The sequence below is a fragment of the Triticum urartu genome, chromosome 5A, assembly GCF_056163025.1.
Source record: "Triticum urartu cultivar PI428250 chromosome 5A, HENAU_Tu73, whole genome shotgun sequence".
In the NCBI taxonomy this organism is placed as follows: domain Eukaryota; kingdom Viridiplantae; phylum Streptophyta; class Magnoliopsida; order Poales; family Poaceae; genus Triticum; species Triticum urartu.
The window spans coordinates 625782717-625802797 of NC_141877.1; the positions used below are offsets into that span (position 1 = coordinate 625782717).

Here is a 20081-nt window from a genome sequence, read left to right on the forward strand (position 1 = left end):
TGGGGAGTACTCTACAAGTTCCATATATAGTGCTTCAACCTTTCATTTGGCTAAACTCTGGAGAGAGAGAAAATCAAAGTCCATTTTTGAAGATAAGAGTTTTTGTGTGGCAAGCATTGCATGATCGCTAAGGGGGCATACAATTTGATTAGCCAAGACCCCTCAGATAGCTTGTGACCTTCACATTTTTTTTTTAAAAGGGGGGATTCCTCGACCTCTGCATCAGAAAGATGCATACGACCATCTTATTAACCAAATAAAATAGTGCCAACATGGTTCCAAAGGTCTTCAAAAGTAATTAAAAAGCACAGAAAGCTCACACAGAGCCAATAAAGGCTAGAAACACCAACTAGCCAAGAAAAGACGTCACAACCGGCTGGCTAAAACTAGATAGGGAAACTAATTGCCTATCCTATTACATGACCGCCATCCAAACCGGTTGAAGATATTCCGAGCTACCATCTCCCAGCGGAAAGACCCAGTAACCAAATGCTCCCTGGCCTCCGTCTGGGTGAGTAGCGACCATGAACGGATCAGAGCCGTAGTTCGGAATATGACCTGCAAAAAATGTATACATGATATTCTGTTAAAAACCAAATCATTTCTGCAAGTCCAGATAATCCACAACAAAGCACAAACTCCAACTCGAATATGTCTCGCTAAGTCAGGCTCAATCCCATTAAGCCATGTCCCAAATAACGCATTAACAGAATTCGGTGGATTGATACTAAAAGCAATGTGGACCGTCTGCCAAAGTACCTTGGCCAACGGGCAATCAAAAAAGAGGTGTTTGATAGTCTCATCCCGATCGCAGAAACTACACCTAGTAGGTCCTGTCCAATTACGCTTTATCAAGTTGTCCTTAGTTAAAATAACTTGTTTATGGACAAACCACATAAACACTTTTATTTTCAAAGGAACTTTGACATCCCAAACATGCTTGGACGTAGGAATGGAGTTCGAATTAATAACATCAATATACATTGATTTAACCGTGAATACTCCAGACTTAGTCAATTTCCAACGTAATTCATCGGGTTGTTGTGAAAGCTGGACCTCCATCAGTCTCCTAACTAGACGGAGTCATTCTTCCCAACGATTGCCCGCTAGCGTTCGTCGAAACTGAATATTAAGGGGGGTAGATTGAAAGACCGATGCGACGAACACCTCACGTCGTTGAACAATGCGGTATAAAGACGGATATTGGATGGCCAAGGGTGTCTCGCCGAGCCAAGTATCCTCCCAGAAACGTGTACTCACGCCGTTTCTAATAACAAACTTCGTCCTATTAAACAAGGACTGTTTGACTTTCATCAGGCCTTTCCAGAAAGTTTTTGTCTGGAGGTACTTGTTGCGAAGGATTTGAGCCCACATAGTATCATTCTCCGATGAGAGCTTCCACAGCCACTTGCTAAGAAGGCATTTATTCTTAACTTCTAGATTCTCAATACCTAGACCCCCTTGGTCTTTCGGTCTACAGATGATATCCCATTTGGCAAGCCGATATTTTCTTTTAAGCTCATCACCCTGCCAAAAGAAACGCGATCGATAGAAGTCCAGTCTCTTCCTAACACCAACTGGGACCTCAAAGAACGATAGGAGAAACATTGGCATACTCGTGAGCACCGAATTAATCAGGATTAATCGGCCTCTGTATGACATGAGCTTACCCTTCCAGCAACTCATTTTCTTCTCAAATCGGTCCTCGATGCACTTCCACTCTCTGTTTGTCAGCCTACGATGGTGGATTGGAATCCCCAGGTAAGAGAAGGGTAACTCTCCCAACTCACACCCAAACAATTGCCTATAAGCATCCTGTTCGTTTTTGGCCCTACCAAAATAGAACAACTCGCTCTTATGAAAGTTAATCTTTAACTCGGTCAATTGTTCAAATAGGCATAACACAAGCTTCATATTTCTCGCCTTGGCCAAGTCATGCTCCATAAAGATGATTGTATCATCAGCGTACTGAAGGATGGATATACCTCCATCAATAAGATGAGGTATCAATCCACCTACTTGACCATTTTCCTTAGCCCTTCCTATCAAAATTGCTAACATATCCACCACAATGTTAAACAGTATAGGGGACATCGGATCTCCTTGTCTTAGGCCTTTATGTGTCTGGAAGTAATGACCTATGTCATCATTAACTTTAATTCCCACACTATCTTTTGCTAAATGATTCAACCTGTCGGCGCTAGGCTTCATCAAAACCTTTCATACGCAATGACTGTTGGAGGAATGGCCATTTGACCTTATCATACGCTTTCTCGAAATCCACCTTAAAAATTACTCCATCTAATTTTTTGGAATGGATTTCATGGAGTGTTTCATGCAGGACGACCACCCCTTCAAGGATATTTCTGTCCGGCATGAAAGCAGTTTGGGACTGTTGCACCACAGAATGCGCAATCTGTGTGAGCCTGTTAGTCCCGACCTTGGTGAAAATTTTGAAACTAACATTGAGGAGACAGATCGGCCTGAATTGCTCAATTCTCACAGCATCCGTTTTCTTGGGAAGCAGTGTGATAGTCCCAAAATTCAAGTGAAATAATTGAAGCTGTCCAGAGAACAGATCATGGAACATAGGTAGTAAATCCCCCTTAATAATGTGCCAGCACTTTTTATAGAACTCTGCCGGGAATCCATCCGGTCCGGGAGCCTTATTGTTTTTCATCTGTGCAATAGCATCAAACACCTCCTTCTCCGAGAACGGGGCAACCAGAATATCATTATCGTCAGCCGATAGCTGGGGCACATCCTCAGTCCTGGACTCATCGAGGGACACACAATTATCTTCCGGAGGTCCAAATAACTGCTTATAATAGTCAGTAATATATGTTTTTAGGTTATCCTGACCTAAAATAGTGCCCTCGTCTTGCTCAAGCTGAAAGATACGCTTTTTTCTTTGCTTGCCATTAGCTATCAAATGGAAGAATTGAGTATTCGCGTCCCCTTGGACCACTTTGCGGACTTTTGCACGCAAAGCCCACTTCAATTCTTCTTCGCGGAGCAGTTCTTTCAACCTCTTCTCCGCCTCATTTTTAACCTGAAGCTCAGCTGGCGATAAAATAGTGGATTCGGCCTGTATGTCCAGGGCCTGTATAAGAGTAAGGAGTCTATCCTTTTCAATCTTATACACACCACTGGGGTGCTTAGCCCAACCCCGTAAGAAACTTCTCAAATGCCTAATCTTATTCTGCCAACGCTCTATCGCAGTCTTGCCTCCTACACCTCTATCCCATTCCCTGGCGATCAAGTCCACGAACCCCTCACGTTCAAACCATGACATCTCGAAAGAGAAGGTGTTCTTGTTACCCACGTGGTTCGGCTCCCCTGAGTCCACGAACAATGGGGTGTGATCAGATATTCCCCTCGAAAGAGCTTGCACCGTAACCAGAGGGAACTTTTGTCCCCACTCCACGCTCGCAAGAAGTCGATCAAGTTTTTCATAGGTAGGGTTTGGCAGAGCATTAGCCCAGGTAAGCTTTCTACCAGAAAGCTCTATCTCTCTCATATCCAAGCTTTCAGTAATGGTATTGAACATAAACGACCATCTGCCGTCAAAGTTATCATTGTTCTTCTCCTCTCTCCTCCTGATGATATTGAAATCACCTCCAACTAAAATTGGAAGTTGTTCTGACCCACAGATTCGAACAAGGTCCGCCAGAAACTCCGCTTTAAGCTCGGGCTGTGCGGCACCATAAACCGCCACCAAAGCCCAGTTAAAACCATCTATCCTAGACCTGACTCGAAACTTCACCGCGAAGTCGCCCATCACTACACTTCGGACTTCAAGCGAATCGCATCTCACACCTAGTAAGATACCACCCGATCTTCCTCGCGGAGGGAGGCAATGCCAATCGAAATCAATACCACCCACAAGAGAAGAAAGAAACTGGGGCGCAAAGTTATCTCTACCCGTCTCCGATAGAGCAACAAAATCTAACCTCTGCTCTAAAGCTGCCTCAACTAGGAATCTTCTTTTAGCCAAGTCCTTCAGACCTCTGCTACTCCAAAAGATTCCTCTGATATTTCATCATGGAATTTTTTAGTGGTTCGAATCCTAGCACTCCTACGAACTGCGGAATCGGGATAGATCTTCCTTTTCCACTTACGCTTAGGTTTACTAGGCTCTGTCGCCTGGTCCTCATAACCAGGTTCACATATATTACTAGCATCATTCTCTAGGGGTACATCATCTTCCTCAGAGTCATGATTGGGGGGTGCTAGATCCGCACACAAATTATCGAGCACTCTAACCCCTAACGCATCAATCTCATCATCATTCATTGGTTTAACTGCTGCAAGATTATGAATAGTCTTTAAGGCACGTTCCGCCTCCAAATCTAATAGATCATTTACCGAAATGGTAATCTCACTATCCATAGCACCTAGTGAAACTCCTAATTGGTTTGCATTATTTATAATCTCCTCATTAGAAAAATGCAATAAGGAATTAGATAAGTTGACGGACATACCAGAAGATAATGCAGCCTCCTGAAGCTTGGCCGCCCTCATAGCGCACCGCTGCTGCATATCATCCACCTCCGGGATGTCGAGGATGCGAGCACTCATCCGTCTCCCCTCGGAGATAGGGTCCGGGATCCCGCCAAATGCGACAACCTCCTCCCTAGTAAAACCTGGCATAGAGTCCCTCAAAGGGTCTACCGAGGTTACCAGAGAAGGCGTCTGCGGGCTCCCGAGCCCCTCAGATGGGTGCCCCACACCAGGGACCCCGGCCATGGGTATGAGCGAAGAGGGGATGACGGGGACCGCTTGCCCGCGCCCTCCTCCCACCCCACCCGCCGGCTCAGACGGATGAGCCATCGGCGAAGGAGAAGCGGTCCTCCTGACCGTCGAGGAAGAAGGAGGAGCTAGGGCCTCCTGCCCCAGCACCCCCTAACGCAGCTGCTGCCGTGGTGGTTACCGCCACCACCGGAGTAGCAGGAGCCGAGGCCGCCTGCCTCGGGCTCCCTCTCCCAGCACCGGCCGACCCCCTCGGGGCCGGCGTCACCGACGCCACCGAGATCGGGATGGGGATGGGAGAAGGCGAGGCCACCTGCCCTGAACCCCCTCCCCCACGACCCACCTCGCCCGCAGTCGCCGACACCGGAGTCGCGTCCACATGAGGCGCCAGGACAAGAGAAGCACCCTCCAGCCTCCTCTCCGTAGCTCCAACCAAAGTCCTTGCCGACCGTCCAGCACACAATCCAGCATCCCCCTAGAACTCCAACGGAGGGAGCGTGTGCTCAAGATAATCATCAGAATCTACCCGGTCACTCCATAGTCTGGGAGGTGCCGAGGCTGGCTCAAAGGACCCAAAACGCAGAGTAGTCATGGGCACCGCTGGTGATGCTGCGGGCTCAACCCCGGTCCCATCCCCAGGCAACTGAGTAGCTGGGTGAGAACCGTCAGACCCCTCTCGCGTGGGCTCATCTGATGGTGCCCCCTTGGCCCCCGCATTTCCATCACTGTCGTGCATGTCAACATCGTTACCATTAACCACATCAGCAAATAAAATCAGTGTCCTCAAACTCGATCTATAGCGGGAACACCTCTCCCCTATAGGTCCAGTTGACCTTATCAGGCACGAACTCAATATCCAGAACACTCACTAAAAGCCGGGCCATCCCATGGGCACATGTGAAAGCCATATCCACTTTTTCTGTCTTCCCAACCAATATGCCCATACTAGCCACCACTCGAGCATCCTGCAAAGGCTTAGATGGAGCCCCTCTAAACCGCAACCAGACCTGCGTAAGCGGCTTTCCCTTAGGCTCAACCTGCTTCCACTCGTGGAACTCCAGGATACACTTAGTACCGGGGACTCTGCACAAGCCAAAGCTCAACAATCTCTGCAAATCATCCACAGTTGGGAAATCAACCTTAAAAACCCTATCCTCGATGAGCACCAATTACCATCTAAAATCCCCGGGAGCCAGCTCCTGAAGCCTCCTCACAATCTGTGCCTCAGTCACCTCGCCCTGGGTCGCTTTCACAATCCCGGTAGTCAAGCTCAGGGTATCCTCCGGGACCTCTCTCGCCGCCGGGGACTCAAAAAACATGATCTCAGCACAATAGACTCCATAAATATTAAGCGTCGGAGGCAGGTCACGCAACAACGGGCACTCCCCCGAGTCATGTGCAGGCTTGCCACACGACTCACACAGTTGGGCCTCACACTCAGCAATGAAGTGGCCCTTCTCACCACAACGGTAACAAATCATCCTCTCCTTCTTACGTGCATATTTGGACGACCTCTCGGCATCAGACCTGTCGGTAGCCTCATCCACCGTCCCAGCCTCAGGAACCTCAACACTGGCCAAGGCATTCACCACCTCCATCGCCTGGGTAGGAAGCTCAGTGGAAGTATGGTCGGACTCCACTGTAGGCGCCGCAGGATCAACTACCCTGGGCGGGGGCGGTCGGCGAAATCTCCCACGGCCCCCGCCCCGACCACCACGATGGCCACGAAAGCCTCCTCTCTGACGGTGATCCGGGCCGGAGGCCCCCTCGACAAAACCACCTGTCAGGCCAAGAAACGGTCTCTCAGCAGACCCGTTGCTTTGCCAGGCAAATCCACGACCTCCTCCCGTGGAAGAGGATCCTCGGTGCTGTCCGTCACCATACGCATCATACCCATCATCCCCCCACTGGCCTCGGGGCGGATCCTTGGGGTCTCTGTTGCTAGAATTCGGCCTCGTCTGTGTTGGACCCACGCGGTTTTGAGTCGGCCTTGCGACGTAGTGGGGCGGAGGTGCGGCGCGAGGCGGACCACCAGAGGGAGTCTGCACCACCCCAAGGGCAGTAGCACCACGACCAGCCGGAGCCACTCCGGCCACGCCCGGCGCCGTCGGCCGCATGCCAGCACGACCCACTGCCGGTATAGCTCCGGGCGCCGCACCCGGCGCAGGCGGCCTCGGCCCGCCCCGCCCTGCAGCAGGGAGCTGCTGCCCCGGTGGCCGGGCGCCCTGGATAGTAGTTCCCCGGCCCGGAAGACCTAGCGCCCCTCCACCGCCCGCCGGCGGTCTCTGTCCGGGCGACGCCAGGGCACCTCGCCCAGGCCCCACCGCCGCCGGCGGAGCTGCCCCGCCCCTTCCCACCGCACCGGTGGTCTTCCCAGCAGGCGGCGGAGCTGCTCCACGGCCGACCATCGTACGGAGTGGAGGGATCCTCCTTGCCCGACTAGCCCCGCTAGCTGGGAAACCTCGCGACCCAAGCTTGCGAACCCTAGAAGGAAGGGCGACGGCGCACGACAGAAATCACGCTCGCCCTCGTACGTGCATGGGGCATCGATAACGATGCGGGCAGAAGAGCCTGGAGCAGCATGGGCCTCATACCCATCTGACTCCGGCCCAACTTCACGCAGGCCCAAATCCGTCCGAACCGGCCCAGCCGCACCCAGCAGCTGATTCAAACGAATCGACCTCGCGGTCGAGATCTCAGTCGCCGCCGCAGCCATGACGGGCGCCGCCGACGCCTGCCGACCGGCGTGCCGCCTCGCATTCTTCCGCTTCTTCACCGTAATCCAAGATTCCGGTCTAATCATATCAAATAATGTAAGATTTGGAAGACTCACCTTAGGAATGGGTCCTTTCCAGGGCCGGATCGCCGACGCCGCCGTCTTCCGATGAACTGCGCCGGATCATCTCGATCTTCTCGCCCACGTGAAGACCGATACGCGCCGGATCGTCCGGTGGTAGAACCTGATCGATCGTCATGGCCACTTCATCTTTGCAATAACCTGCATGGAATAAATCGCAAACGAGATCTGAAGGTGTCGGTGAGGGCGGCGCCTCCGCCGGAGATGCATCCCCATCGCCGTCCGTGTCTTCTTCGTCGGACTCGGCGAGAACCCAGAACCGCCCGCCGACGCGCCGGCGATCACCGGCGGCGGACGGCGCCGTCGCGGTCGGGTGCATGGTCGCCCGCCCAGTCGTTTGGGCGTCCGATATTTCCCCCTAATCTATCCTCCCTGATGCTTCTGTTCTGTGACCTTCACGTATTGTGATAGAATCAATTGATCTTTTGTTATTTCAGTGTCCAATGTTCATCCTTTTTGGGGTCTGTCGCTAGGGAGTCTTTTGGTTGGCTTGGAGTCCTAGCAATTTCTGTTATTGCAATACTTATTATATTTGGAAAGGGGTGACGTCGACTTGGTGGGCAGTTTGAAATACATACATGTAACGGCAGATCTTTGAATTTTTTTTATTGCTCGTCCACATCATATGATCTTTTTTTAAACAGTGGAGGGTGCTATGACCGCAGAGGATCAATTGATTCTATTTGATGTCGCAATTCGAGATTATCGTGTTGTCTTCAACGTTTACGCATGAATGCTTAGCTGTCAAACTTTTGGGGAATTCTGATGTTTTTAGCCACCTATGGTCGTGATCGAGGGACGGTTGGTTGTGTTAGCTTTTCAAGTTGACTAGGTAATTGCTTGTGCGTTGCAGTGAGTATAAATATTATAGCATGTTAGCATGTGATTTACCTGTCCATATTAATGTGATTGTGTAAATAAATGTTTACCAAATCGCCCGTGATTTATCTACCTGAATAAGTTTTACGATTTTGTTTGGTTTGGTAAAAACTTACTAGTTTTATTAAACAAATCATAATTTATTTCGTAAGTTAATAAAACGCGTGGAGTTAAGGTAGTTTTCAAGGAAAAACAACGGAAAAGACAGATATATGAGGAAGAAAATCATAACATAGATAGGGGGAAGTAGGTATGGTTTGAAGGACGAAGTGGACTATAGAATCTTACACTATTTTCGGTAATGTTATCTAGTGAACGTCAGCTGGGAGGGCGATGACAAGCGAACGCTTTTTCCTAACAGTTTTAGTTGCTTCGCGAGATCAAATGGTGTCCGTTTTTACAAGAAAGTTGCCCTTCTCTGAAAAAACCGCCTACCCATATAACTAAACTTGTCATCTAAAACGTTCGCAAATGTCACCTCTCCCAACAAACATTTGCCAGCAGAGAGATGAAAAAACATAAATATCAGTCTTTTTAATTTGTGAAAACATTGATGAAGGTAAAACCACATGAAAGACATTAGGCTTTTCACATGAAAACACGTCAATGGTGCTCAATTAGATTTGATAATATATCACATGTATATAGGCACTGATAAAGATATTTTTTTAGAAACATAGTAGACGCACACGCACGCACACACAAGACTGAATGATTGTACTTGTATTATCTACACTCAACATCAAAGCAGAAGCATGTTTGCTAGATTTTGGTGATGCAATAGAGCTTTGTCATTGTTGCGGTACAATTTGGTGGTGCAGTGGAGCTCAAGCAGGACTGACGTCCAATCAGAGATCAAGAAAATGCATCAGACCGATACCCTCTTAACTTGTCTGCATTGTACACAACATATTTCAGTGAACAAGATTTTGTGCACTAAAATGTATATGTAGTAGGTACATAGGAGGGATAAGTGATGACCCCATGTAACAATCATGTTTTTCTTTCTAGTCGCATAAACATCGAGTTCTTATCACTGCTGGTTGAGCATCTCATGGAACATTTGGCACTCATAAGAACCCTGAATATCATTTGAGTTGACAGTTCCCAAGGGCATCTGCTAAGGAGTCTCCAATTGAAGCTTCGCATCTTAATATCTCTTAACTACCTCTGGCCTGGATGGATATTGTGTAGCTTGTGGCCTCACACACCGAATAGCTAGATCAACAATCTTTCGCACCGACTCTGGCTTCTACCCGACACCTAATGATCCATCGACGATGGCCTCCATGTTTCCGTGCTCGATTTGTGGTTAGACTGTACATTACATCAGAAAAAGGACTTTTTGAAGTTTGAGTGAGGATAATTGTCTTAAATTTCGGAGAATCGGCTGAAAAAACGCGGGCGCAGCAGCTACATGGACCCCTTTCTTTATGTTGTTGCCAGCGCTTTCCCGGGCCGAGCCGGGTATAAAGTTCATTCATTTGTTAATGCCAAATGCACAGAGCTAGGATACACTAATATCAGACTTAGGAAAAACATCTATCCGCAAGACCGAGTTACCCATGTGAGTATGCTAGGGGTGAGCCTATCATCGATTACCTCACGGCATGAGATCAAGTAAAGTAGAGTAACACCAAAGTTGTAGATGTCACTCTTCTCAATTAGCTGCCCAGACATATGGTAACTACTCAAACAACATGTCGCTTCATAAGTTTGGTTAAACATGCGGTACAACATTGGGGGGGGGGGGGGCATTTGCCCCCTCCCCACGTCTTGCTTTTACATTGTAGCTTCATACATCTTGCTTTAAAAATTCAACTTATAAACCAACCGAACAAAGCTACAACATATGCCACATATCCGAATGTCCCACAAGCTTCCCTTGACACTTGAGCTCTCATGTTGTTGTTAAGAAAGATGTTACTGGTCTTCAGATCTTCATGAACAATGGCTAGGGTGCATGGGATACTCTACATCTGAAATTCAAAGCGTACAAGGAAAAGAAACAACTTTGTAAGACCTTTGATTACATCTAGTAGAATAATTGAACGAACAAAGTGAGAGAGAGAGAGAGAGAACAACAAGTAAGTTTCTAAGTACACTTGCAACATTATTTGCAACAACAACACCTCGTCTTGTGAACAACAAGTAAGTTTCTAAGTACACTCGCAACATTATTTGGAAGTAATTAATTTAATAGTTCACTTCCTACAACAATTTAATAAATATAATAATGCATGATCTTAAGGCTTAAAACATAATAAACATTAACCGAGAGATAATTAACAACTGAACCAGTTGTGTAGTACTCGAAAATTTTCAGGTGTGGAGGTTTTATCTAATGGTGCAAATCATCTTTGTAATTAATCACAAAAATTGATATATCCTATTAAAAATACTAATATATCATGCATCCAGGTACAAAACTGATCCCAACCTACCTACGGGGTACTATCCCTACAAGTATAGATATCCTAAAGCACAACTGCACAAATAAGTAGCTTAAAACAAGCTGCACAAAATAAGAGTTAATTAACGTGTCATAGTTTTTTTCGTCATAGTACATACGCAAACACTTATATACACACATATACACTCACTCCTATGAACGCACGCACACGCATCCTATCCCTATAAGCACCCCTGAGAGCGACTGAGCCGACATATCATCTTGATGATTAACGAAGTCGCCACATACATTTTCGTAGTCGATGAGAATGTCTCCTCCCATTGAACGCACATCGTCGAAAGGCCTAAATTAATTCTAAAAAAATGTGAGCACCAATGTCAAGTCTAGGGCTTGAACTGTGGTGGGCTTAGAATACCACTATCTTCCTAACCATCTAACCACATGTTGATTCACATGTGTCCTTGATTTTAGCATGTCATGCACACACACTCTTTCATTTTTTTTGATAGACTAGATGATTGTACATGTGTTGCAACGGGCATAAATATTCTAGTATGTTAGCATGTGATTATTTGCCCATATAATGTGGTTGTACAAATAAATGTTTAAGAAACGTGCTCATGATTTACCTATCTAAATATATACACACACACGGCTGCGCTATTGTGTGCGTGCGTGCATTTTTACTTAAGCTACGCGCCGGCCGCTCTTAATCAGGCGCGAGTGGCACCACCCCGCGCGGAGAAGCCAGGTTGGTTGAGGGTAACGTCGTGTCAAAGAAAAAGTAAGGCATTTAATTCTATTACTATGTGTTTGTCCGCTACATCCTGATCTCGGGTCACTATTCATTGACAGTAATATATGAAGTATGGATGGTAATGAACCTAGGTTTTTTTTTACTAGGCACTGACATATCAAGGTTTCATCCCTAAACATTGCCAGTAACAGAATAAGTATATGTAGTAATGGACCTAGGATTTTTACCGTTGGCAGTAATATATTAACTATGAATGGTATTGAACCTAGGTTTTTTTACTACGCACTGACATATCAGAAGGTTTCATCCCTAAACATTGTCAGTAATAGAATAAGCATATATGGTAATGGACCTAGGAATTTTACCATTGGCAGTAATATATTAAGTAAGGATAGTAATGAACCTAGATTTTTTTACCAGGCATCCCAAAGTGGGTGGAGCAGTTTTGGTGGTAACCTCGTTATGGTTAATTTTTTTCCCACGGCCGCGGGCACGGCCTTCCACCTGATTAGCGCGTCTGGTTACTTAGCGCGCCGGTTGGCTCGAAGTGGCCGGAGCGTACGATAGGCCACAATGCGCGCAGGATATATATACACACACACATATATATATATATACATACATACATATATATATATATATTCATTTTAAGTAGGGTGACAAACAGTCAATCCTTATCTCTCCCTAATCTATCCCTAATAATAAAGCACGGATTGACTTCGTGGGTTCACCGTCACAATACGCTTTCTTCCTGTGAGTTTACGCTTTCAGTTTGAATTTAAAACATATATGCGAGGTGGTACTAATACGGGTAACCATGTCGTGTGCATTGAACGACCGCACCTGCTCCCTTCCCCAAACTCCCTATATTATTAATTATTAATCTGGAAAGACGTTTCGTATGTGCTCGAGGGCTGCGCCTTTGTCTCGAGCGAATCCGCCGCCGCAGCCGCCGACGCTACAGCCGGACCCCACCCCGCCCCGCTACAGCCAGCCGCCGCCCCGCCCCCGTTACAGCCGCCGTCGCCCCACACCCCCGCTCTCCGCTGCGGATCCATCCTCCACCCCCCCGTCTCTCACTCCCTCTCCTGACCCACATCTCTCTCACGAACTAAGGTTAGGCGCCGCCACTGTTTTCCTGGTTGACGGCGAGCTCCCGCGCCACCTACGACTACGCCCATCCCCGCCTCCCTATCTCTCCACAGGAGCTCGACCCTACCGCCCTCTCCCGATGGGAGCTCTACAACGACGATCGAGCGCTGCAGGGCGTTGGTCCTCCTATCCCACGCCGCCGCCAGCCGTCTGGACGCCACGCTGGAGGCCCTCGGCGCCGTCGGGAGCCAAGACGCGTTCCTCCACAAAGCCATGATCCGGGGCTTCACCGACGCAGGCCACCATGCTGGCCGCCGTCGCGCACGCCGGCCGCTTCACCTTTCCCGATCTAGGAAACCAGCATTGCCGCTCCCCATCTCTTAATACAGAGGTGATGACAAAGGAGGAAGAGGCGTTGTCACACTAGTAGAAAAAGGGTCAAACGTGAAGCACATTAGTGCCGGTTTGTATTTGAGCCAGCACTAATGTATACATTAGGGCCGGTTCCAACGGCTAGCCGGGCCGCTTTCATTAGTACCGGTTCGTGGCGAACCTTTAGCACCGGTTCGTGCCACGAACCGGTACTAATGAGAGTGGTGGCAGGATGTTGTCAGACTGGGGCCCCTCCAGCCCCTTTAGTACCGGTTCGTGGCACGAACCGGTACTAAAGGTCGTCCTACATAAACCCTTCACACCCGAGCTCGCTCTGTTCTTCCCCTTTCCCCTCTCCTCTCTGTTCTTCCCCTCTTCCTCTCGAGCTCATCACACATTTTGCCCAAAATTTGTCAAGATTTGAAGGCCCCCATCCATTCAAATGATCACAAAGGTTAGCAACTTTGTCCTTTCATCTCTCATTGCTAGATTAGCTCTTGCAATGCTTTATATAGTGATTAATTTGTGAGTTTAGTAATTTGGGAGGATATATATATATGTGCTAGTATTTGATTTATATGCAATTTGAGGTCAAAAATAACACTTAGTTTGCATATGTAGGTGTGGTTTACTTAGTGCCTTCTAAATCTCCGTCGTAACCACCGTCGATTGCCCGCACCGTCCCGTCGCCGGCACCACCTTGTGGTGAGCCTCTTGTTCATGAAATTTTATATAAAAATTGATGTTTGTGTGATTTGGATATATAGTTACTCGTATAATTATCTTACCCGTACGTTGTTTGTTATACATATAGTGCCATGGTTTTGATATCCGTCCCTGTCGGCCCTCTTCCTTGTTATGATTCGGATGTGGTATATATATTCTCTTTTAAAACTAGTTGCATTTCGTGTTTATGACAAATTATGCCCATCAAGTTGACATAGAAATTTTTTCTAGGAGGTATGTGAACCGGAAATTCCAACCGACCCTATTGTCGAGAGGTTAAATTTAGTGAAAACGAGTACTTGAAAGAAAAATTGAAAAGAATTGAGGGGGAGAAGATGGAATTGGAGTTGCATGTTGCCGATGTAGTCGATGATCACAAGATCAAGATGGAGAAAATGCGCTTGAAGATTAGAAAGATTAGAAAATATGCCATTGATAGTGAGGCTTGGTATCATTATGCTGTTGGATCCATTGTTACCTTAGTTGCGATCTTGATCGTATTTGTTGTTGCATTTAAATGCTTTAGCTAGAGAGTTATTTGTTTGTTGCATTTAAGTGTTGTATGAACTTTATGTATGAACTTGTATTAATTTGGTCTATTCGGTGTTGTGTAATGAAGATGAGCCGGCAATGGATGTACGATGACCGATGCTCTCCCCAGTTGCGCGTGCATACTTTTCTGCTTGCGGCTGAGGCAAACAAGCGGGCGGATGGTTTTATGCCTTGTCCATGTGCTCGCTGTAAGAATGGTCACAATTACTCTACGTCAAGAACCATTCACGTCCACCTGTTTAAGTCCGGTTTCATGCCCCACTATAATGTTTGGACCAAGCACGGAGAAAGAGGGGTTATGATGGAAGACAAGGAAGAAGAAGAGGACGACGACAGCTATCCTGGCCATGGGTTCCCTGAATACGATGATACAACAATGGGGGAAGAAGCTGAGCCGGCAATGCGGGAAGAAGCTGAGCCGGCAATGCGGGAAGAAGCTAAAGAAGAGGCATCAGATGAGCCCGTTGATGATCTAGGTCGGGCCATTGCCGATGCAAAGAGAAACTGCGCAAGTGATTTGGAGAAGAAGAAGTTGCAGCGCATGTTAGAGGATCACAAAAAATTGTTGTACCTGAATTGCGTAGGTGACAAGAAAAAGCTGGGCACCACACTGGAATTGCTGCAATGGAAGGCAGAGAATGGTGTATCTGACAAGGGATTTGGAAAGTTGCTGGTAATGATAAAGGATATGCTTCCAAAGGACAACGAATTGCCCGAGAGTACGTACGAAGCAAAGAAGGCTGTCTGCCCTCTAGGGTTAGAGGTGCAGAAGATACATGCATGCCCTAATGATTGCATCCTCTACCGCGGTGAGTACGAGGATTTGAACGCTTGCCCGGTATGTGGTGCATTGCGCTATAAGATCAGCCGCGATGACCCTGGTGATGTCGAGGGCGAGCACCCCAGGAAGAAGATTCCTGCCAAGGTGATGTGGTATGCTCCTATAATACCACGGTTGAAACGTTTGTTCCAAAATAAAGAGCATGCCAAGGCGATGTGATGGCACAGAGAAGACCGTAAGAAAGACGGAAAGTTGAGAGTACCCGCTGACGGGTCGCAGTGGAGAAAAATCGAAAGAAAGTACGGGAAGGAGTTTGTAGATGACGCAAGGAGCGTATGGTTTGGTCTAAGCGCAGATGGCATTAATCCTTTTGGGGAGCAGAGCAGCAACCATAGCACCTGGCCTGTGACTCTATGTTTGTATAACCTTCCTCCTTGGTTGTGCATGAAGCGGAAGTTCATTATGATGCCAGTGCTCATCCAAGGCCCTAAGCAACCCGGCAACGACATTGATGTGTACCTAAGGCCATTAGTTGAAGAACTCTTACAACTATGGAATGGAACAGGTGTACGTGCGTGGGATGAGCACATGGGGGAAGAATTTGACCTAAAGGCGTTGCTGTTCGTGACCATCAATGATTGGCCTGCTCTCAGTAACCTTTCAGGACAGACAAACAAGGGATACCGCGCATGCACGCACTGTTTGGACGATATCGACAGTATATATTTGGCTAATTGTAAGAAGAATGTGTACCTGGGACATCGTCGATTTCTTCCGAGCAGGCATCCCATAAGAAAGAAAGGCAAGCATTTCAAAGGTGAGGCGGATCACCGGACAAAGCCTCGCCACCGTACTGGTGCTGATGTACATGATATGGTCAAGGATTTGAAGGTGGTCTTTGGAAAGGGTCCTGGTGGACAACCTGTTCCGAATGACGCTGACGGATGCGCACCCATGTGGAAGAAGAAATCTATATTTTGGGACCTGTCCTATTAGAAAGACCTAGAGGTCCGCTCCGCAATCAACGTGATGCACGTGACGAAGAATCTTTGTGTGACCCTGCTTGGCTTCTTGGGCGTGTATGGGAAGACAAAAGATACACCTGAGGCACGAGAGGACCAGCAAGGTATGCACGGAAAAGGCTCCATTTCTTGCAACGTCGCCGCCCGGCCCATGTCGGCCCAGTACGACAAGGCCCGCCTTGCCCCTCCCCGGCCCAGTCACCATCGTCTCGCGCGCCCGACGAAGGAGTTTAGTCCCACCTCGGAAGCTGACGGGGGTGAGGACCAGCTTAAATATGCCGGCGTGCTACACAGGTCGAACTCCTCTACTAGTACTGCTTGAAATCGCCGCCCCGTTGGACCCGGCTGCTGGGCCTTTGATGGGCTTTATATGGACCTCCCGAGTCGCCTCGTTGGCTTGATTTGGGTTGGGAATATAGCCCAACTTGCGGTCCAGCAGCCGGTCGGGCATTTTTTTGCACAACGACGGTCGGCTATATTTTTTTGCACAACGACGGTCGGCCATGTTTTTTGCAACAGGTATGGTAACAAAAACGCAACATATTAAAACTGTGAACTCTTTCACATAGCAGTACAAATAAGATGGCAATTCATTAAACAAATATGATGTGTCATATCACATATGTTCACATAAGTATTTTCATCACACATAAATAAATCGAGACATAAAGTTTTCTGCCACACAATTACGAACAAGAAACAACATAGTTTATTCGGACTAGACTCATGCGACCGTTTTTATTCTTCCAACATAGCAAGATGCTTCTCTACGCCCAATTTCTGAACATAACATAAAAATATGGGTGAGAAAATATAGTTTGTAAAACCGAAGTACCAACATAACAAAAAATAATAAGGTAGCATCTTACTTCTGGTTTTTTCGACATGTAGCCTTGTTATGACCTGGTAGACTACACAGACTGCACAAAGGACCATTTTTTTTCTCTGTAAAATCTTTTGGCCTACCATTCTTTGTAACATCGGGGCCCCCCTTTGACCGCCCTTCTTAGGTGCACCCTTCGTCGAAACTTTCTCAGGATCACCAATACCAGGCTCAACTTGTTGCACTTGACTTGCCTCCTTCTTAATCTTAGCATACCTTCTACTTCCTATAAGTTCCTCCTCTGGTATCTTTTTCTGCGCTATTATGTTGTCCAGACACTTCATCAACTCGTCAAATAAGAAGGGATCATTTGCTGCAACATGAGCTGCCTCTGCGGTTTTTATGCTTATTTGACTATACCGGTCTCTCTCTAATGGCCCTGACCAACCCCATCCAAACATATCACTCTTCTGCTGCACAGGCAATCCATCTCTCGCATTTTTTGACAACTGATGAAGGACACAACACTTTGGTATTTCAGTTATGCTCAGATGATGGAGAACAAAAAGAATGTGTTTGCATGGCAGGCCTTTCCGAACCATCCTAAGACAACTGCATGTTATAGTTTCTTCTGAGTTACCTGGTTCATAAACAACATTATACATGAACTTGTGGTTATCCTTCCATGTCACCATATATGTCTGACGCTCAATTCCCACGAGCGTCTCAAATATCTCCAGCTGACCCATCTTGTGCAAATCATCTTGCAGGATGTAAAAATTAGCAGGTGTGAATACTTTGGCGGCATGCTCCTCAAGTGCCTTATATTCAGTAACCGACGGTGGTTCTTTTTGGTGTGCCTCACAGTCATCGTACGCATCATTCTCACGCAGGCGAACTATACAGTTCTCATAATGCACAACCAAATCAACTATTATCATACCGTAGTCCAGGTGTAGGTGAAGGCAGGAGTTGAGGCTTTCGCTTCTCTGGTTACTTCGCATACCAAGGAAAAAACCATCGGAAAGATATGAAGCTGCCCAAAGTCTCTTCTTCCTGTACATCCTGTCAAGCCACTCTTTAGTTCTATCCGTCTTCCACTTATTATAGAAAGTGATCCATCTCTGCTCAAAGTTCGCTTGAGAGGTGGCATAGTATAGGAGCGATCTGAACTCATCCAGTGACTTGTAATGCAGGTGCCTCTGCATATTTTTCTCGATATGCCAGGAGCAAAGACGATGGAAAACATCTGAAAGCACAGTCCGAATAGCCCGGATCATTGCAGCGTCACCATCTGTGATTATTGACTTTGGTTTCACCTGGCAGTTTGCCTTCATAAATGTCTGCAGCAGCCACACATATGTCCCTTCCGTCTCGTCAGCAATTATGGCACATCCAAACACTGTGGTGCAACGGTGGTTGTTAACTCCGACAAAGGGGACAAACGGCATATCATATCTGTTCATCTTATATGTGCTATCAAACACAACCACATCTCCGTAGTCCTGATAGTCCCTCCGCGACTGTGCATCACACCAAAACATACTCTTCAGTCGCCCTTCCTTGTCACGCACATACTCAAAAAAAAACTCAAGGTCCTTCTCCTTCCTGCTCCTCATAATGCCAACTGCCGTCTCTGCGTCACCTTTTGCTATGAGCTTCATTTTTTCTCCGCAACAAAGATTGTAAATATCCCTCCTGATAAGCCCGCACTTATCGTACGAACCGTATCTGCTGATAAAGTTGTCCATTATTATATGCTTTCTTATCCCGACAGCTTCCAACGCCAATATCTCTGCCCTCGTGCCTTCTCCAATCCGTCTGTGAGACCACAGAAAACAAACCTCGTCGGGCCTAGCCATCGCGTGGTTGTGATCATCCACGAATGACGCGACAAACCAAACACCACGTTCTCTGTCCAGCTTCACCACCATATGTGCACCGCAATCGCAACGAGTCTCCGGTCTAAGCCTGCGCTTGCGGCCCTCCATGGTTATAAACTTGCTCTGCCTTCTACCTGCCCTGGAGCAAAGAAATCTCCGGTACCGTATCATTCCTGAAGCACCTCGTTTGACTTTCTGTTTTCTGATGCTAAACCCGTTCTCTTTGGCGTGATTGTTATAGAATATGTATGCATCACCTTGCGACCGAAAGGTCATAGCCATCACCTTCCAATGTGTATCCACCATTTGTTGCTGCCTTCGAGCCTCCTCAATGTCGATCTCCCCCTCATCGTGATCACCGCTAATACCATCTGACTCCTCCTACAAAATTCATATGAAAATGTATATGTTAACTATTATCATTTAATTCATAATATTCATCGATGTACAACATCTATCTACGAACCTGGCTCAAGTTATCCGCGAATGATTCTTGTAAACTATTTTCCACATTGTCAACATCCACATCTTCCTGCAAATTTGTATACATAGAGAAATAGTTAGCCATGCCATACATTGCAGGTTCAAAGATGAAATCAAAATGTACGGCACTTACGTTTTCACTATTTGCGCCATGTTCATTATGATCAAAATCCTCCGGAGGCAAGATATCAAATGACGACACGGAATCGTTGTCGCTGCTGTCATCATCTTCATTAAAAATATCGCTATCATTCCGAGTCGCCTTATTAGTACCATTATCATCCCCCGTCAATGCGGTTTGTTCATCCATGGCAACACGCCTAACTGACCAAACTGCATAACATTGTGAATTCATCACGTGTTAAGTTTGTACTGTGGATCATGCCCAACTGCAACTCTATCTGCCTACAACATGCGGTCGTCCGGGGAGGCGCCACTGCGACGACATGTTTACTCAACCATAAACCCTAGATCACTATGTGTGACTCATATCATCTAGCATGCTAGGTTTAGACGAGGAGATTAGATGGCAAACCTTCGGCCGCGGAGTAGACAGCGGCGACGTGCAACACGAGGGTTAGATGGAAGACGGCAGCGACGTGGAAGACGAGGGCCGCGGTGTAGACGTCGCCGAAGTAGGTCGACGCAGGGCCGGATCCGCGGCGTGCGGACGACAGCGCGGTCAGTCG

General features: G+C 47.2%; 1 protein-coding gene and 1 pseudogene across 1 annotated transcript; both read right to left on the reverse strand.

Moving 5' to 3' along the window:
* Positions 1–415: 415 nt before the first annotated feature.
* On the reverse strand, positions 416–7928 carry LOC147973513 (uncharacterized; annotated as a pseudogene).
* A 5008-nt stretch (positions 7929–12936) lies between these two features.
* On the reverse strand, positions 12937–19770 carry LOC147973514 (protein FAR1-RELATED SEQUENCE 5-like). The gene is made up of 5 exons (XM_087524704.1): positions 19526–19770; positions 19376–19441; positions 19113–19290; positions 17170–18908; positions 12937–13173 (listed from the first exon to the last, which is right to left on the reverse strand). The coding sequence occupies exons 1-5, from the start codon at positions 19745–19747 to the stop codon at positions 12937–12939; spliced, it is 2442 nt and encodes an 813-aa protein (XP_087380830.1). The 5' UTR covers positions 19748–19770.
* Positions 19771–20081: the final 311 nt, after the last annotated feature.